Source organism: Fibroporia radiculosa (genome assembly GCF_000313525.1).
Source record: "Fibroporia radiculosa TFFH 294 genomic supercontigs, scaffold3198, whole genome shotgun sequence".
Taxonomy (NCBI): domain Eukaryota; kingdom Fungi; phylum Basidiomycota; class Agaricomycetes; order Polyporales; family Fibroporiaceae; genus Fibroporia; species Fibroporia radiculosa.
In genome coordinates this window covers 75965-96250 of record NW_012133378.1, presented here as the reverse complement: position 1 = coordinate 96250, position 20286 = coordinate 75965, and the positions used below count along the sequence as shown (strand labels likewise).

Here is a 20286-nt window from a genome sequence, read left to right as displayed (position 1 = left end):
GCACTTGGCCCTGATATGCTGACACGCTGCGTCTGACGAGGCATGGACCTGTCGACACGGCTGCTATTGCATACTACCCGGGGTGATCGTCGTAAGTGCCTATTCCAGACGCGCGAAAATGGCCTGCGTGCCTGAAATGACACTAAAACCGGACTCATTGAGTAACACTGGACCTATAAGTTAATGGACGTGTGCCCACCTGGTTTATTGGAAGCATTGCATCCGTCACGTCGGTCGAGTCACCACGCTTACTGTATGCATATGTGGCCAGCGGCGGTGTTTCGGAGAAAGAAAAACCCGCAGCTCTCACGCCGAACTTATGGAGTCTCATCGGGAAGAGTGCTGGCAGACTACAAGCTCATTGCTAGAGCGGGTCTCCCCCGTCGCACGACGACAGTTATACTAACCAGTGATCTCGCGAACAGTGATGTCGACGACGTACCCGGACTTCTTCAGGCTCATATCCCGCACGTGCTCCTGTCAACCCGTCTGTACCTATTTGCGTGCCGAGAGAAGGCATACCTGTGCAATTTGAGCCTCACCGCGCGTTCAGCTCCAGGTCAACGACTAGACGTCGACGCGCTCCAGCGACGACCAGATGCCCAATAGGACCATAGGAAGCCCTAATTATGAGTCAATCACGTTTCAAAGCAAATGCCGACGTGTGCAATGCATAGACTACGAAAGACCACGATGATCCTCAAGTTGCTCGCGCATACATAGCCTATCTCCGTGTGGGAGTGAGCAATACCCACCATCACTTTTTCATAGCAAACTCAAACACTCACCAGCACTGACATTCGGACTCACCGCCTCCGTCAACGTGGTCGCTGTAGAGGGGAATATCATCTTCGTTGGTGTGGACTGGCTGTCTTCCGTAGCCTCATCCGAGATCCGGAATCCAGGAACGACGCGCCAGCTTGCGTGAGAGCTCTTTGGAGAGAACCGAACGGACTCGATCTGGCCCGGATCGTTTGCCAGTCCGACCTGGCCTTGCAGCATTCTCAGTCGGCTGCACTTGAGCCTGCATCCTGCGTTGTCCCGACTCCCTTGTCGTTATGCAGAGCAGCTTTAGACATTCTCAGCTACTACTTCGGCGACGCGTTCCTCCAGAGTAGCATCTCCACGCACGCTTGTTATTTAGAAGTAAGGCCTAACATGGTACGTACCTTTTTCGCCAGGCCTCTGATGTGCAGGACGCTTGAGCAGGTCTGACAGGCTCAGTCACGTCATGCCAGGGCCAAACACTAAAGTTAAAACTACGCATACATGTGTGCTGCCAGCGGTCCACTGTCCAACGGTGTCGGCTCGCACGACTGTCTTGCCTCCTCGTCTCAGCTCGTCCGGACGCTGAAGCACTGGTACGCACTTACGCCTTGGCTTACACTCCGATAACACTCTAACGTCCGAGTACTTCGGAATCGTGTAGTCTACCAGGCCCGTACATCCTCGAAATGCGCGGCGCTTTATTCAATGACATTGATGGCATATATCTTCAGCCGAACTCCATCTAGTATAGCTCATCATCGCGCTCCATGCTGCGCCCATTCTTGTGATGTTGAGGACACTAGTTAGAATCCAGCGCGCATGTTAGACACCCCGGGCGCCACAATCTCAAATCTCCATTCCGGCGCAATTCCTAGTTCCTGGCTGTAGAACAACCCGAACCCCCCGGTGCCGGTCTACACGAACATTGCTACACAGGAGCCAATAGCTCATCGCTCTAGTGTACGTCACTCACGTTGATTTGATTCACAATGGAATGATGAAGTATTGTCTGCATAATATATAAGGGATGTCTGAGCTTCAGGAATCTTACCAACAGGACACATCAAGTACCATTACATTACTCAATCCCAGCTCACTCCTGAACCTCCGTCTTAATCACGATGCGCTTCACAACGAAATTCCTTCTGGCCGCCGTGACAACGCTCGCGTTTACCATGGCAGTAGTGGCACTTCCCTCGCCAACACCGGCACCGGTGAAGGCAACCATTTGTCCCGAGACCGTAGTTTGTTCTATCGGGCCCGATGGTCCTTATGACTGCAGGACTTTGCCTTGCAGTTCATGATAACCTCACAGTGAGTTAGCCAATAGTGACTATAGTTCAAAGCGACTGACCGTATTTTCAGCTTGCATCCTCGTTATAGACTGAAATGCGCGGATTGAGAGAGACAGATGTGGGGATAATGGATCGCTGGAAGGAGAGGTTATGAGTGACCGAAGGTTGCTCCACGAGATGTTTACCTACAGCAATATTGTCTATGTGTCGCACAAGGATGGTTTCCGCTCATCTCATCTTTAAGAGCTTGTGTCTTCTCGGATGAAATATCCACACGTAGTGCATGTGGTATTTGTATGAGATAGGGCGAAGAAACAAATTAGACACTCGCTAGTATCAAAGTGTCGGCATGTGCGACATCAATTTGCGTCATAATATCAAGGAGAGGTCTTACTGCATGTGAGATTATTGTCTGTTATAATCAAGATAGCATTGCACTCGCCGTAGGGAGCGTTGTTGGGCTAACCTCTTCATCAAAAGTGTGTCGGCCGAATAGTTACAGCTGATAGGTACAGCTGAGATGGCTCAATCATCGCACCACTAATGCGGTCGCTACTTAGTGTGAAGCTAATCAGTTTGAGTGCATCAAGAAAGTGTCAGCGTCAAGAATGTATCATAGCGCCGACTGGCAGCAACTATAGCAGTGGAAAAAACGAATCAGGCGCAGCCATTCAGCGGGATGATGGTCCCAGGGTTGACTGCTAGCTAGTAGCGGAATGCTTCATCTGAGTTGAGATTTCATACTAGATCCCTCCTCTTCAAGATCTAGGGCACCGTGACGCCGTGCCACTCACTTTGACGTCGATGCTGTCAACCTCATTCGGACGCCTCCCCATGATGAGCTTGTAGATTGCGCAAAAATCGTGCGCGCTGCTTTGATAGCGTATTTTGTCACATTAGAGTGTGGGTTTACATCTGAAGCAATAAAAGCTCAACATATGACAACGCATACGGGGTATTGTAAAGCAATATATACGAAGAAGTCAGAGGCGAGCAACATCCTGGGGCCAACAGAGCGCTATACGCTGGGATCTCAGCAAGCATAGCGCAACGTCGTAACATTGGAAGATATTTTGTGGTCGATTCTGTAAGGGGTTGAAAATCTATATTTCCGCGTCCGTGTATCTTCCCGTTTAGTACCAGGCTAAAGCGACGAAGATCACAAAACACATCCTTTTCCAGAACTGCATCGACAGTTTGCAGTAGGGCAAGGTTTCCCTCAGCCCACGTTTTCCTGTCGTGATTTTCAAAACATTGATGGTATCCATCGACGGGGTACAGAGAAGCCATTCCAGGACCGACGTAGCACCAGGGCTGACTGAATTTGAGAACGAGTTTAGTCAGGTGGAGGTTTCAACCTAGCTCGAAGTTGGGGAGTCCATGACTCTCATGCCACCTGACACCCCGTAGCTTCAACGTTGAGAGCCGAGGAAGTGTATTGACCGCTTGCTGAACTGTTTTGAACAAGTAAAAGGTACAAGACCATATGTCGAGCATTGATATTGTGGAGAACAAGCCAATGGATGACGCGAGACAAGCCAATGACGAGGACGATGTGTTCCCCCCGGCGACCTCAAGGACTTCGACATTTGGAACAATGGCAGACAAATCCTTGAGTACGCAATTGCACATTTGGACAGGTTGCACGCATACTTCAAGAAAAGCGCAGTATGCAGCTGGTTGGACAGATGTATGAGATGAATTTTGGTCGCAGTGGCTGATATTTTTGTTCGACGAAAAAGATACACCCGGAACCGGTGAGCAAATGTCCAATAGACAATTGCGCAGATAGATGGTGCCTTATGGTCAGATTGCGAATGTAGTTCAGACAGCGCCGATTTGAAGATCTTCAGTGGAAACACCGGCACCACATTCTCTGCGGGGGTTCACTTGTACGGCACCTCGACAGATAATGGAAGTGATGGCTCGATATACCCAGGGTAAGAACGTATCAAAGATATATCGGTGAGTCTCGCCTTTGATACGACCTGCTGCATGATTGACTTAGGCAGCGCACACTAAGCGACTCGCGACATGTTGAACATTAGACAAGATCACCGCCATGAAGTAAATTGGAGTGTATCTTTGAGCTTTAGCAGAACTGATCAAAGTAGGCGGGACCTTGTATAAATTGTGGAGAACGAGATGCCCGAATCGCGCTCGGAAATGAGGAGAGGAGTAACTCGAGTATTGCATTACCACGCTTGCGCACATGTTTGGCTTCTTAATCTTCCATTTGAAGTGATGAGGACGCCGGGGAATATGTCATATAAACGAGAATGAGCTTCACCTTGAGTGTGATATTGAAGACAGAGGTGATCGCCCTTCGTTTGTCTCAAACAAATTAGTCGAGTGGAAAACATCGGTGAGCTCTTTTCCGACCAGACAGGACATAGTGCAGGGAATGCAAAGCGATACACTGGCGATAGTCCCTGTTCAATGAGATGGGGCACCCACGACGTCAAGATCCATGACAGAATACTGCCGGTTGACAAGGAAATCGTGGCCACTTCCAATACACGACACCTTCACGTTGAGCATAAGTGACAAATGAATCCAGAGGCATCTCATGGAAGGACGACGAGGCACTCTTCCTCAGACCAATCTCCTTTTAGTGTCTGAGCATCACTTAGGGAAGGAGAGCCAAGATGGAAAATGCGGACATACGGCTACTGGTGTCCACACCTCATCTCCCACTCCATACTCTCCCTTTGGACTGCTCTCAGAATTCAAAATTATGAATTGTATCTCGAGATTCCTAACCTATGTGGTCGTCAATTCGCGTATGAGATTCAATCGAGGTGGCACAAACTCCAGGGACCAGAGATATTAAAACGATAACAGGCTACCGAAGAGTCACACGATACTCAGAGCTGATCATGTGAAGTTTGCAGCCCTTGCAAGTTGCAAGGCGGCACTCAAATCGCCGCGGCTCGGCGCCCGATCGCAAACTAGATATGTGTACGACAGACATGCGTTCAATTCCCGAGTATGATATATGAGGATCAAGCATTTATCCCTTTGCCTACTCACAAATGTAAGTCAGAGTCGTGGCTCACGGATGTACAGTGAGAGCCTTCGTGCTGAGCGAGGTCTGCACTCGCTGAGGAAGAGTGGCCGCGCCGTGAGGCGATCTACGGACCACGGCTGGTGTCTGTCACACAGAGAGCCCCCTAATTGTGGATAAATAATCTTCCTTGCGTCGTTGCTTTTTGCGACAAACATCGGCAACATGCATCTGCGTCACTAAGTTGTTGGGTGAATCTATACCTCCGATGCATGTTCGAGGCATTTGCTTCTTTCTGGTCGAGATATAATTGGGCTCACACAAGCCGCTATTTTTGGCAGTAGTAGAATGCGAGTAAGCAAGGTTGCGACTCTGGAGTGCATACTTTCTGACGGTATGAACGGCTCGACTTCAATTCACAGAGGCCCATGCCGTGTGGATTACAAAAATCTTATACGGCATAGCCTTTTTAAGTAATTCCAGGCCCGATCACAATATAGATTACCCATAGAAGGCTATGCATGTTCAAGTTATTCTGTTGTCGATCACGACTTATCGGTTGAATGCTGATTACTGGACTATCTACATGCGTTCCCTAGTCAGTCGACTTGTGTTATCTTATGCTGATCTCAACAAGACGCTGCAAGTACCCTCCCGTGCCGTCGGAGTGGATTTCACACAAGATACCGGGTAGCTATTTTCCGTTACGTTCGTCATTCGGCTTGCCGCATCACGTCTGACCCGTACCCATATCGCAAATTCAATTTCTCGTGCCACGAGCGGGTCTCTCGGCGAGAAGGCAGACGAAGCGCTCGTGGGAACGACATGGGTAGCATGACCACCATGCATGCACGTTCATAAGATGAAAGTATCCTTCTCTCGCTGCTCCCAGTGCTGCAGCGCGGCTGATGAGCTGAGTTCCGATTTCTGTGAGTGTCAACGTGCGGGTACATTGTATCCGTTAAGCTAAGACTGACCAACGTGCATACTTGGCTGATCGAAACAATTTTATCAGATAAGTCTGAGGCCTCTCCTAATAAATCAGACGAATGGTCCAATTCGCCCTATTGTGAGAACAGTTGAGTTCCCGCATGATACCCGTTTTGACCTTTCTTCTTCCTCTCACAAGCATGGTCTTCTATTTCTGTGCGGCATATGGTGTTCATATAGGCTTCTAGGCACCTTGCGGTTCATGCCTATGTAGCATGTGCATCTGGAACTCGTTTAGAGAATATCTGCGCTGCTGCTCGAGAGTATATATACCCATGTTCTCGTGCATTCTTTTCCAGCGAAAGTGCCTCCCAACAAAAGTGCCTCTGCTAATCGCACACTAATCTCAGTGAACATGGTTGCACTTCAGGCGATCGCTGCAGCTCTTCTTATCTCATCATCGCTGGCGACCTACATTGGGACTGCTTCTCAGAGGCGCGGCACGGTCGCGTACTATGACCCCACCAACGGCGGCGGTTCCATGTTTGACAATGCAAACGATGGTTATGGCGAGCCTCTTAATGTGATATCTCTTGACCACTCTTGAGACCGATGAGACTAAGGGATTTACCAGGTGATTATCTCTGGCTTGAGTTCACCAGAAGTGCTCAATGAGGATGGCATCATCAATTTCGCTCGTGCAATCGGATTGTGAGTAGTGTTCAGCGGAATTAGAGGCCTTCCACACTAAATGCGCCCTGATTACAATTCTTAGCTCCATCGAATGCCTTGGAATACATCTCGGAGCTCCAATGAGTGCCAACCTAGGAGATGGTAACGGTTGGGTAAATCAGACGATTGAGTTGCGCGAAGATTACGGTAGCGCAGCCGCAGGGACCTGTCTTGAGACTCTCATCGGCGGAAACCACTTCAGGTGAGATTCAGCTAGGGCTGGATGATTTTCCATCATTGTCGGCATTGAGTATTGAATCACCGTACAGAGTCTTCGTACAAAATGGCACAGAAGCTGACAGCGGCGCATTATTCTTGGCGTGAGTTAATCGGTCCATTGTGTTCTCTATGTTTCACGATGCTCATAGTCTGCCTGCAGCGTATCGAGAGAGGAAGATGTAATAGAGGATCATACAATTGTTCCAAATGGCTATGATATTGGCCGGTAAATTCCTATCAGCGCTTGCACTGTAATTGGCTCTGACGACTTACTATTAAGCGACGACTTCTCCGCTGCAGCTATGGGTACTACCAGCTACAATGGTGTAACTTACAATACAGTTGCCGAAAACATTACTGGTTTGATGCCAGCCGGTAGTACGGGTGTAAATCATGGTATTGTTTCGACGCGTTTTCTGAATGCTCAAATGATATCCACTCACTCTTCGTGTAGGTATCGCCGTCGATGGAATTGTCACTCTGCTGACCGTGACGATCGAGTGAGAGACATCATTTGAGGCACAGGAGGGGTGAAGATCTATACTTGTGATATACATGGTGGATCACAATATATGATTTTCATTGAAATGCTCAGCATGAAGGGTGTATATTGTATGACCGAGGCCTAAACGGTGCCTCGGCTCTATGATGGTCCTCCACAAGCGCGGAGTGAACATTCGTGTGTTTTCTAGAGGCCACTCTTCGGTGAAGAGATAGGATACGGCAAAAGCCTGAGTTGGCACTTACGTTAGAGACATGACAGCGATCAGAGCCAGCATGCAATATCGTGATACCGAAAGCGCGAATACTTTCGCCCAAATGTATATCGGCGCGCTAGCCGGTTCTCGGAGGGAGTGGAAGTCGCTAGAGCGAAGGAACCAGTTTACCGTCAATACGGTGGTTAGGCATCGGTTTGGCCGCTTACAGCACTCCTGGCCGATCGGAGATCGCGGTGCGGCCATCCCAGTGGGTCATGTGATGTTATCGATTTTGAACGTCGGCCGAACCGAGTCAACCATGGCTCATTAAAAGCTACTCTTAGGCTACAGACATGGCTCAGTTTCGGGCACGGCTACGCTCACGCCAGTGTCGAATGATAGACTCTCTACTAATGGCGACCGCGCCGCAATAAACGCTGCTATCACGACTGATTTTCCTGAACACTGTCCACAAGAATACTGGCAGCTCATTCCCACATCGGCAGCAATTAGTAATGTTGTCGTACAAGCTATGATATCGTTAGGTGCGAACGCTGACCCGAAATACGAGAGGTGTTGCGAATGTCACTCGTTGTGCAAAATCCCCCTTTTCGGAAACATTTTGGCGAAAGCAGTAGAATCCCAAGATTTCTCTGAAGTGCTTCGCCTAAGTATGTATCATTATTTCCATGTGTCTCGCTCTTGATAAATTGACGGTTCATATAGATATTTCAACCCAAGAAAGCCAATATGAGGCTAAGTGAAAGCTTCTGAAAGTGGGTACCAGCTCTAGTTGTATATTTTTGCTACTGACTGACGATTGATATCGTTTAGAACTAGGTGTGCGGTCACTCCAACGCCCTACAAAGTGTGCACCAACACATGGCTAGCTACCGAGCATGCTTGGGAATTGCCCTTTGAAGGTCATCACCATGAAATGTTGTTTCGTATCATCAGCAATATGAGCGGACACGTACGATCGAACCGATCGTACGCCAATTATCTACCTCTAGTCCAAAGTTCTGGGACTGGAAAATCTCGGACGGTCGATGAATTTGCTAAGTTGATCTTCACGATCCCATTCAATGTCCATGATGCGGCTGCGAACATAGGTGATTAATTGCGCTTTCTTACCATCACTATGACTTTAATGTCCTGTAGGGTATGCATATCCTCCCCCGGACATATCCATTGTAGCCTTTCTTATAAATACACATTTCACGACATGTGAACATGCGCGCGACAATGACTGCGTATTCTTCGAGATACTTTTCTCGGAGATTTTTCCAGACGAGATGTTTGATACAGCTAAGGACCTTGCATTCGCCTGGCGAAGGGAGCTCGCTCGCAACACACAAGGTCAATGCACGCGCGAGAAGTTGTATGCAGATGTTGTACGAGTTGCTACCATGGTGCGTGTCGTTTTGGTGTGTGACGTGCTTGACGCTCAGGTTCACTACGTGTATTGCAGCAACTAGGCACCGCACGGGGCCTAGACACCGAGAAGACAACGCAGCTCGAGAAATGCGCTTCTAAAGCTGTGAGAGGAACTAGTATCCTGGATCAAGACCCATGTGGTAGGAAATCAGTCGCAGTCGCCAACGATGATTCTATACTTTGATGAAACCCACACTCTGACAAACGCCACATTGGTACAGCACAGGGGGGAATGTCAAAGTCGCGATTTGACGCACTTACGTCTGAATCGAACTGCTTTCTTAGTGTTCGACTATTCGCCATTGCCTTGTCGACTAATTCGCGCATGCATGAATTCTCCCCAACACAAGAGAAACATTTATCAGACCGTGTGCGCAGAGTTGCACGGGATTACCTCCAGGCGCCGTATACCGAGCTCCCTTTCGATTGTTTGCAAGACGACAAACCGTTCATCAAAGATAGACAATTCAAACTTAGTGAAGCCTTTGATCTCTCAGTTGTCTGTCGATTTGGACGTCCCCTGTAAGTGGTTCATTTAAACCATGTTACGGGTATCTAACGTTGACTCCGATTTCAGGTGGTTTGCGCTTTACAAACGTGGTAACCTGGACGTCCGCAACTCGCCAATCAGCTTTGCTCTATCGAAGTTGACCGGATTCAATAATTACTACGCCGATGCAGGGTATGAAACCCAGAAAATGCTGACACGGTTGTCAGTCTTAAGCTCCCACTTGTTATTGGACATGGAACACCGTCAGGAATATGTCAGACATCTAGAAACTGAAATGGTGGACGGGCACATGCGCATTGCCTTCAGCGTTCCCAAGCATCGGCAGTATATGTATTCTGGGTATCCTTCTGAGCCTACTTTTGCGGAGGCTGCTGCGCAGGTGATGGAGATATGACAGGAGAAGGAGAAGGAGGGGGAAGTAGAAGGGAAAGAGAAGAGGAAGGAGAGCTGGAGAGTTTCAGACATTCTCAGTCAGCATGTGCGCGATGGCCTTATTTCAAAGGGAGAAAGAGGGGAGCTTGTAGCTCGATTGATACTAATCCAAACCTTCGACGCCGCTTTCAAGAAGGCGCGGGTGGACAAATGCAACGGCGACGGCGAGAGGATTAACTGGCCGGTTCGCTTGCTTGACTTCTTGGAGGCTCTTTTCGGCAAGACGCACATGGAAGCGATCAAAAGCAGTCGTCCAGACAATCAGCCTCAAGGGACAACGCTCGCAGATGTGTTCGAAGACGCGTACGTGCGATTCAAACATTTCGCCAGGAGCGATGACGAGACGATCACCAATACGTATGGACTGTGGGCAGCAATGATGCGCGGGATGGCAATGCAATGCAGCTCGAACAGTCCCATCATCGACATCATCATTCCAACAATCCTTCGAAATGAGAATCTAGCAGAGAACGCCATGACAGCGATGCTTATACAAGTCAGAAATATGGATACACGATATGGTTGGGTCATTGATCAGGCAGTGCTTAACCAAAAATATGGCATTTTTTTCGCCCAGCTCGGACGACAAACGCCCTTATATCACTCTGGTAATGCAATTGGGAGTAGGAACGGCGAGCTCAAAGGGCAGTACCATGATACCACCGTAGCTAACCCCAACTCATCCCCGTTTAAAATGCAGGGCACCCCCACAACTTACAGAGTAACTTGACGGAAGACGACGACTCGGACAAGATCGATCACCCGCGCTACGCCATCAACGTCACGAGCTGTTCGTCCAGTATACACGCCGTTGTCGACAGCAAAGCAAATTATGCCTATCTCCCTGGTGGCAGGACCGACCTGTACGAGGAGCACTCCCGACAAGACCCCACGAATCTGAGCCTCGTTCAGCGTCTGAAATCAACCTGGACTCTCGACAACAATTGCTACGACCGGATAGACAATGCGCTTCTCCGAAACAATGTTCGTGGTGGGTTAGTGAAGTTCCCCCGTTAGATGACGGCGCCTTGCTGGTCGGTCGCGACGCCGTCACACTATAACAAGATTGATCCATGCGAATCAAGAAAGTTCGTACAGATACTTTTGAGCCTCTCATCTGGTACCAAGAGATAGTTTCATCAGGTTTGTATCGGTCGCTGTGTCTGTATACGCTCACTGACCGGAGGGCTCGGGTCGCCTATCTTAGCTTGTGTGGTTGCCCTGGAGGTCTACCGTGATGATCTGCTTGCATTTGTGGGTATAACTAGTTGAATGGACTGGAATTGAACCGAACCGACAGCGTTCGACCGGTGGCGTTGACATTAAAGACACTTATAATGGGGTACATTCTGCGAAACTGGTGTTCTTAGAAGAAAGACTTATTAATTTGATACACCTGTGCTTGGTAGACTTCAGACCATCGACTGCGGCCATGGGCTCATCGGGAGACCACAATTGCTGCTTACTATATGTGCTCTATAATCCACGACCAAGATAGACATGCTACACACTCTCCCGCCTTAGAGCTCCTCGCCAGTGATGTCCTTCCCAGCACCTTCATGCTTTTGTAGCTCAGTTCTCCACGGAGCCCATGTCTTCCCGTACTTCTTGAGCAGCCGTGCAAGCTCCGCCCTATTCTCCTTCTGAAAGCCATGGCATGTCATTAGAAGGAGTAGCTGTAGGACAAAGGGACACACTGACGATTGTCCACGGTTCTTCGCCAGCATAGACGTCTTTGAACATATTGCCTAGCTCACCCTTAGGCAGCTTCTCCGCGCGAAAAAATGCACCCATGATCTCTTCCTTCAACTTAGCCTTCAGTGCCGCTTCCTCCTCTTCTGACCACCATCCACGGTCTTCAAGGTATCGCCGGAAGCGCGCGATCGGGTTGTCCATCCGCTTCCGATCCTCGACTTCCTGACGGGGACGGTACGCGAAGGAATCGTCGGACGTTGAATGGTGGCCGACGCTGAAATTCGGTAATTAATCAGTTCCTATTAATTTTGCGCTTGTGATCTTTGCGACGGGACACATACCGGTAGGTCATTGCCTCGACAAGGACGGCGCGCCCCTCTTCGATGCAGAGCCTCCGCGCTTCTTTGATGGCGGCGTACATCGCGAGAACATCATTCCCATCGACACGCACAGTGTGTATTCCGTAGCCTGGGCCACGGGATGCGATGCCATCACCGTGGTACTGCTCCGCTGTTGGAGTCGAAATGGCAAACCCGTTGTTGCGTGCGATGAAAAGTGTGGGAGAAGGAATTGTGGAGGCTAAGAGAGTGTTAACGGCGCCATGTTGCGAGCCTGTTCAATACTCACCGAAGAGCAGACCTGCATGAAAGTCTCCTTCAGATGCAGCTCCTTCTCCGAACCATACAACGGCACAATTCTTGCCTCGGCGAGCGGGATCGCGCTTCAGAGCGAAGCCAACTCCTGCGCCCTGTGGGATCTGAGTAGCCAAGGGCGATGATATTTGATGAAAGTGATGCTTTGGTGAGCCCAGATGCTACAGAGCAGGATCAGATGCGACTGATCGGAGGATAGCACAAACTGCGAGAGACCAACCATGGGCATTTGTTTACCTGCTGAGCATGGGTCAGCAATTGTGCCAAGGCAGTTGTTCACTAAGTCATCGCAGGTGAACCCGCGCCAATAGAGCACACCAGACTCCCGGTATTGTCCTATGCGCCGTCAACACACTAACTATACATCAGTTGTATACACAAACCAAGCACTCTCAAAGTATTATTAGCACTGTAGTCTCCCATGGTAGGGTGAGACTGGCACTCACTCATCATCATCAGCCAATGCTGCAGCGGTCCCCGTGAGAGTGGCCTCTTCGCCATACTAGCAAATTGCTGAGCCTCAGATCTTTCAAATACTTAGAACTTTGACTCACGGATGTCACCTGTGCCAACATCAGTAGAAGCAAAGCCTGACGGCTGCCGGACTCACATAGAATGAGATTCTGCCTTGTCGGTGAAGGTTCATCATGACGTTGTCAACTGATGGTATCTTGACCATGTTTTCGTACCTGATGTGAGCTAATGAATATCCAAGATACGCATCTAGGGTACTGAAGTTTACATTCTCCTCGCCAATGCCTCGTCGACCTCCGCGGAATTCAGGATCCACTATCCATGATTATGCTTTCCGACGCACCTCGGGCATCTGCGCGTCGTCGAGAGGCTTTCCTGCGCCATCAAGTATGCGATAGGTAGGAATTGGCCCGCCGTCCTGGTCGACCGAGTTGAAGAACTTGAGGGTTGGTGTAATGGGCGAGCTCGTCGAGGGAAGATGGCCGTACGCTTCCACGGAGTACAGCACCGCGGCACTCCTTTGCGCAGAATATTTGGTGATAAAACAGAGGGCTGAACGTGAAAGGCGCGCTGTTCGGAGCATAGTAGAGGAGCGGGATGGACATTCTGCAATGTCGGACGGGTCTTATGAGACGCGCCCGGGCGCGTTTCAGCCCGTTTTGGTTGGCTGAGACTCGGTCTCGTGCGCGCGCCAACCCGTCCCCGCTTCCGAGCCACTGTGACCTCGCACTGGGCACCACCTGCGATGCACACTCTCGCCCTCTGATTCGACCTCGGCGTAGAGCCTCTCGACGACCACCAAAGCATGGACACCAGAGATTATTCGCCTGACGACACCGAACACGACACACGTAGACCACTCAAACGCGCCCGCCGCACTCCCCCACCCTCTGAACCATACACTTCGACTTCAACCAATTCCACTCACATGAGCAACGGGAACAGAAACGGCTCTACTCACACACCACCTCTGCCGCTGTTGTCGCTCTCTATCCTTGGAGTCGAGCCGCTGGATGAATTTATTCTCGAGGTTGCAGATTTTGTCCACGAGACAATCCGGACCTGGGAAGGCGCAGGGAAGGTAGAGCTGGAGGCCAAAATAGGAGTGCTACGAGACAAAACTACGGGTCAGAGGCTGCAGCTGCCATCAAGGGTCGAGACAAGTGCGTGCATCCATATGCAATTTGATGGCAATTCAGTTGGTCCTTTGACTTATCACACGTCTTCACCTTCATAGTACTGCCGGCAAAGAGTGTCTTGGACTACCGTTTTGAGTCAAACATGTCACCAGTAAGATTCGCTGGTACTGTCTTCCGTGCATCACGTCTCATGCATAGCTGGTTTTGCAGAAACAACATCAGTACTTTAACGGGCGTCTGAATCAACTCAAGCTCAATCCCCCAATCCCCCAATCTCCTATATCCTATGCGCATCTTCATCTCATTGACTCTTTCTACAACCCTGACGGCAGTCGTGATCGTGTGCGGGTCACGCGGGACGAAAACACCGGCACGGTAGTGGCTTGCATGCGCAAAGTGCGCCTAGGAGACTTGGATATATACTGTCCGAAGCGGGTTGCGGACTGGCGCATAAGTGTTAATGTGGAAATTCCAGGTGCGTTCATCTCAGATATTTTCGCTCATGACGATGACACCACGTGGGAACCGTCCAACATGCAGTTCCCCAGCCAATAGGAACCGCAACACATACGCGCAAAAAAGACAGACTCAGCTATAGCCATGAAGAATTCGTGATCGACCTGACACAAGTCACGTCTTCTACTGGTACATCGTCACAGGTAATCGCGCAGTTCTTGTCTCGTGAAATCCTGTCTAAGTCTGTCGCTCTTGACAGCCTGAGGTCCTACATGAGCTCGAGATCGAGGTGGCTCGCTCAGACTACCTTGTCTACGTTGCCTCGAAGCGCAACGACCCGTCTGCGCCCGAGGAAGTGCGCGGGGCATTCGACGAGCTTATACGCGCGTTCGTGAACAACGCACGAATCCTAGTGCGCAATGCGGACCCTCGTCAGCCACTCTAAGACTCCGCTTTCAGCATATCGCCGGCGTGTGATATTGCGTAAGTTATGTAGATGCGAGTCGGAGAATATCGGTGCGTCGAGAGGCCCGACGCTGTGAAATAGGTGTATTTTCGACGTGCTCATTGAGTATATTGCTAAGTCCTGCTGTATTGTTACTCATAGATTATAGGGCTGATCTTGTGCTGAATCTGCAAGGTCTTAATGGTTAATCCGGTTGTCGTTTGCTTATATCAACGCATCCGTGCAGAAAAGACATGCGCACGTACATACGTTTACCAGTACCGCATGTTGGAGATGCGGCGATGTCAGGGCAGTCTACATTCTGCGCACCACAAAGTCCAGTACTTGCGCTCCGTTTCCGAACACAGAAAACACCGCTAGTTGGTCCGAATGCCAGAACTTTCTCGTAAAGGCCTGAATGACAGAACATGTGACGTCGCCGGCACGGAGAGGAGCAAAGATGGGTTGTCTCTCCGTGACAACCAGTGACACAATGAAGACATGCACCCAGGAGAAGCGCAGATCGGCCTGACGGTGTTATCAGCGGTGCTGGAGGACGTTTTGCCATTGTGTGAGAGCCAGTAGACGGGTTTCTGATCACTTTGTGGTTGAAGCAGCACGAAGCCCCCAAGATCACAGTAATAATAGGCGTGGTTGCGTCGAGCACTGCGCCAGTCGCCTTGAGATGACATCAAGTAGCCACTGCGGCCTTGCCAGAGTGTACAAACTTTTTGACCAAGATACGGGTGCGACGGCCCCGCGATGTGATTACTGTAATCAGCAAGCTGGTTTCTGAACAGTGAAGATAAGTAATGATCGCCGTCTCCATAGCAAGGACGGACCAATCCGGGACGCGCTGAGGATTGTGGCACATTGTTGATACTGTCGTTATGGCCCTTGAAAGAATGCCGCACCTGGGGCAGCGTGTGTTCCGTGCCTTGGAAGAACAAACAACTCCAGGCGTCTCGTTCGAGGCAGCTGCAATGGAGGAGGCGATAGACTCCGGCCGTGGCGATTGTGCGTGCTGGCCGCGACGGTTGCTGGACCTGAGCTCCGTCATTTGTTGTCTTCACGTCCTCGTTCTCATCGTATCCTCTCACAGACACAAATCCGTTCGCCTCGCTGGACCCAGCGTGGACTTCTCGAACACCGCTTATCAGCAATGATCCCGCCCGTAGCCAGAACCATGACGGGTGATTCCTTCTTGACAACCGCGCCGGCGTCTCTGGACTGCCCATTTGCACTCTCCCCGCTGCTCAGTCGGGCCAGGTGTACTGGATGTACCACCAGGACTTCGTTCTTACCTGAACTAGGCGTGTCTTGCCGGGTCAAGACCAAGACCGCTCCTTAGCCCATGTCGCCTTTCCATCGTCTCGCCCTGGTCGGCCTTTCCTTGCTGGCCTTGGGTCCTCAGGCCGCTCTTTCGACTTTCGATTTCGTCACCTTTTCTTCTGTGCTGCAGTGCACTCCTTTTTCTATCGAATTTTCCGGGGGCCAGCTCCCCTCTGCGCTGCCGCTAAAACTGACCGTCGTCCCACTCGACTCGACACCCTTTTCTGTTAATCTTCCCGCCTCTTCTTGGAATGCGACCACTGGAACAGGCCATGCAATCACGTTCATACCTTTTCCCGCAGGCACCGAATTTGTTGCATCCCTCGACGACGCCAACGGAGCTCCCGCAGGTCTGACCTCGGACGTGATCAAGGTAGGACCGTTCAACAGCACGTTCTGCCTTCACTCCGAGCAAAGCAGCTCTGCGAATGCCGATGCCTTCGTAGTCACCGGAGAGCTGTCCCAATGCGAGCCTTTTAGTGTGGGCTTCAATACGTCTGAGGTGACTTCCGCACCTTCCGTTCGTGCTTTCACCCCAGGGGGCACTTCTTTCCTTGTGAACCAGAGTTCCTCCAATACTGGCACTGCGACATATGTCATGGATGCCCTTCAAGGCACAAAAGTCATTCTGCTTGTGTCTGACAATAGCGGGCTCAGCGAGACCAGCAGCCTGTTGACAGTAGGCGGCTCGGACGAGAGCAGTGGGACATGTATCCCATCAACGACCACTTCAGGCGAAATTCCCTCCAGTACTCCGCCTTCCAACTCTACAATGTACACGAGTTCAAGTACTACCGCTATGTCTATGGAAGAAACGAATCGGTCACAGACTCTTTCGCAGTACGTCCCAGCCACTGCTTTGTTTTTACTGGAGCTAACCAAATTCGTAGGGGCTCTATCATAGCTATTGCAGCGGTTTCTGGGACTGTAGTAGTGGTGATTGTGCTCGCCATGGCCTTCTGGCTCTATTGGTCCCGTCGCAAGGCAAGCAAATCTGCTGTCCGATACATGGAGCAGGGTGGCCCATATACTTCGCGTGGAGAGAAAGAGATACTGCCAGAACCTCCGAAAGCTTCGTCTTCAACAGCGCGGCCCTCCATTCCCCCTGCTGGGTCGACATGGTCGCTCAGCAGCGCTCGAGCGGACGAGACAACGGGCTACGTGAAGAACCCGCTATACACTAACTCCAATCTCTGGCTCTCATCGCCTACTACGCCGGGATCAGCTAGTCGTCGATCGAATACCCCACGCTCGAGTACTTTTAGTTCAAGGGACCGCAGCGCTCACAGTTCCACGTTCGCGATACCTCTACAGATGTCTTCTCCGTTGTCCCCTCTCCCTCAATTTGCCGATGCTTCCGCTAGTAGAACCACACCACTGCCTATATCCCGTTCTCAGACTCTTCGCAGCACTCGCTCGCAACGAGGTGTGCCTACCTCTCCAACAACAACGATCTCCACCGTCGACATCGAGCACATTCTCGACATGACCGAACGTTACTCTGCCGGTGACAGCACGGACCCTGCTATCCCGCCTTTGCCTAGGAATGTGCTGATGGACCAGGAGACGGTGCGCATGAGCGCGTACTTAGCGGGGCGCGAGGTGACGCACAGCCCTGCATTACCGGCGACCCCGCCCGGTGTGCATGTGCGCGTGCGCCCCCCGACCCTTGCCCTTGGCCATTCGGCCACCTCGTCCTTGTACTCGTTACGCTCGCCCGCGGGCACACATGGACGGTCGCCAAGCATGCAGGTCTATCGCGAGCCGCCGCAGGCGCTTGTGCCCTCGTCGCCAATGCAGACCCCGCTCCCGTCCCCGTTGTGATGCGATGTCAGATACTAGCTGTGGAATATAATATTGGAGCGGACTTAAATCGAGGCAGAGCCTCTGTCTCAGTTTCGGTGCGCTCGACGCGTGCCCATTCGCGACACCCCCGGAGTCAGACCGCTCAAGGGATGAGATTGGCACGCGTGCGTTGGCGCCGGATAGAAACTGGTAGTCCGACGCGGCTTTGACCAAGCGGTCGAGCATCGGTATCTCTGTGCACGTTTGATCCAACCCTCGGCTTGCACTTGGGTTCATCACGATCCACGGAACGATGCTCCAGAGTACATATCATCGGGTCTGACTCTGACGTCCATGCGGGTGGATATAATCTTTCTTGTACCATCGTCTTGACTCTCTTGCTAGGAACAATCTGGGATTGATCCGTCATGTTTTACCAGCCTGTGTCTTTGCTTGCAGGTAGACGTTATTGTGACTTCGATTTACACACAGTATAGTTTGAACTTGTCTCTTGTCCTCCTGTACCAGTACATGTTGGTAGTCGCTATCCTTTGCATTCGGCCCTGAACACGCAATGGGCTTGCCTGCAGACTACGAGATCAACCAAGTAAGCTCCGAGATCAAAGGCGTGTACTCCGGGGCGGTGCTGAACTTCAGCATACAACATGCAACGAGTCTAACCCCGACAATGACTATGTATAGCACGCTATCCAAGTTTCCTCGTTCGTTATTCCCAGTCATCTCATCACCATCGCGCTAGGCTCACCACGCCTTGTGATCTATTACGAGTCGCACCCAGTCTTTGATAATAGAGCTCTTTTGATCCATGCGACATGATTTGTACAGCGGAAAACGCGGAAGCGGCGACATCCTCTCATCTCCAGCTGTTCTCACTGAAATGATGCTACATGCAGCTTCTCTGTCTACTTTTCATAGCCGCTGGAAGACTCGAGCTTGCGCAGTTCTCTCACTACTTTATCGAGACGGAGTATATCCCTCCAATATCAGAGACGTCAGGCTAGCTTGCTGGTGGGGACTGGGGTTTCGCTAGTTGCTTGACAATCCGGTAATTGCCACGACCCTCTTTGCCAACGACGAGTAGGTCCACAAGACGATGGAGAGACTATTTGACAATTGTTTCCGCCGTGTGCAAAGTATTGTAAGTTCACGCGAGGTAAAATTTAGCAGAGCTGCCAGCTGAATGCAGTTTTGTTGCTTACCAGATCGATCCAACCTGCCACATACTCGCAGTGACGAGCTCGCTCCGAATAGCTCACAATCACCTACACTGAAATATCGGCTAACTTCCCTATGTGGACTGTCGACAGATCACACGAATTGCAGCGAATCCGCAGAATCTCTGGGAATTCTACATCTGATGCTTGGCGTAGCCGGCATGGACAGGGATAGGTCGCAGAATAAGGGTATCTGTCTCGCATCCACATCTATCGAGTTGTTGAGATACTCGCCAAATTGTCGCACTTTGGTGACATAGCGTCAACCAGCGATACTCATTGCAAATGAACTCAGCGATTTTCTCAAGAAAGTCCTACGAGCTGCGTTTGAATGCTTCTTGGTCGGGAAGAACATGGCTTGGTTGCTGGCGAAAGTCCAGCCTCGTGTGGCGTAATTTGACGTTTTGGACGGAACTATACTTCGGATAAAGGGAAGTGTCTGGTGGTGCACTATCCGGACGGCGCGAACAGCGTATGGCAAATTACGGTTAGTAAGCTGGAGCCCATAAACTACATTGTGAGCCACTATGATATTCGTCCGAAGTGCATATCTGATTCTATAATTTGTCAAGTCCACCGGAAAGACACAGAGGATTACCACATTCTTGGTCGAGACTGTGTGAAGCATATCTTTAGCATGACTTCGCAGCGAGCTCTGAATTGACGGAGCATACAGTAAGCAATTGGTCGGTAAGCAATTACAGATTTGCAACTGAAAGCCTTGCTCCGGATAGTCTCCTGCCTCGTCGCCTAGGTGAAGTCAGAAGGTGGCCAACGAGGAGAAAGCATTCTCACTGAGATATTGCGATCGTGTGAAAGCCGCCAGAGATCTTCGCGTCAATGAGTTGACAACAAGACATCGTCGAATACGACTATCTTACAGAGCATTTCAACGACGACAAGGGCTCATGATCAAATAGCGCCGCCGAAGCAACCCCACCTGATATCCCATTTTCCCAGAGGGCTCACTGATGGTATGCGGCAATACTTTTCAAGCTATGAGCTGTTCTCACAGTTTCAGTGCCATAATAATAGGATCTCCT

General features: G+C 50.6%; 5 protein-coding genes across 5 annotated transcripts; 4 read left to right on the top strand and 1 right to left on the bottom strand.

Annotated features, from left to right (window-relative positions):
• Positions 1-6415: 6415 nt before the first annotated feature.
• Positions 6416-7455, top strand: FIBRA_04579 (uncharacterized protein; the record flags this gene model as incomplete). Its single annotated transcript, XM_012326372.1, has 7 exons — positions 6416-6583; positions 6635-6711; positions 6776-6934; positions 7002-7052; positions 7112-7177; positions 7232-7347; positions 7406-7455. 7 exons carry the CDS (start codon positions 6416-6418, stop codon positions 7453-7455), a joined length of 687 nt encoding a protein of 228 aa, XP_012181762.1.
• Positions 7456-8944: 1489 nt separating this feature from the next.
• On the top strand, positions 8945-11046 carry FIBRA_04578 (uncharacterized protein; the record flags this gene model as incomplete). The annotated part of the gene is made up of 7 exons (XM_012326371.1): positions 8945-9061; positions 9121-9226; positions 9308-9608; positions 9664-9768; positions 9811-9976; positions 10001-10693; positions 10750-11046. The coding sequence occupies 7 exons, from the start codon at positions 8945-8947 to the stop codon at positions 11044-11046; spliced, it is 1785 nt and encodes a 594-aa protein (XP_012181761.1).
• Positions 11047-11549: 503 nt separating this feature from the next.
• FIBRA_04577 (uncharacterized protein) lies at positions 11550-13434 on the bottom strand (the record flags this gene model as incomplete). Its single annotated transcript, XM_012326370.1, has 11 exons — positions 11550-11672; positions 11731-11998; positions 12066-12303; positions 12352-12538; positions 12598-12713; positions 12761-12768; positions 12824-12879; positions 12932-12940; positions 12988-13066; positions 13120-13145; positions 13195-13434. The coding sequence occupies 11 exons, from the start codon at positions 13432-13434 to the stop codon at positions 11550-11552; spliced, it is 1350 nt and encodes a 449-aa protein (XP_012181760.1).
• A 222-nt stretch (positions 13435-13656) lies between these two features.
• FIBRA_04576 (uncharacterized protein) lies at positions 13657-14891 on the top strand (the record flags this gene model as incomplete). Its single annotated transcript, XM_012326369.1, has 5 exons — positions 13657-14014; positions 14089-14141; positions 14201-14465; positions 14531-14649; positions 14706-14891. The coding sequence occupies 5 exons, from the start codon at positions 13657-13659 to the stop codon at positions 14889-14891; spliced, it is 981 nt and encodes a 326-aa protein (XP_012181759.1).
• A 1354-nt stretch (positions 14892-16245) lies between these two features.
• Positions 16246-18047, top strand: FIBRA_04575 (uncharacterized protein; the record flags this gene model as incomplete). Its single annotated transcript, XM_012326368.1, has 2 exons — positions 16246-17063; positions 17114-18047. The coding sequence occupies 2 exons, from the start codon at positions 16246-16248 to the stop codon at positions 18045-18047; spliced, it is 1752 nt and encodes a 583-aa protein (XP_012181758.1).
• Between the last annotated feature and the right edge of the window lie 2239 nt (positions 18048-20286).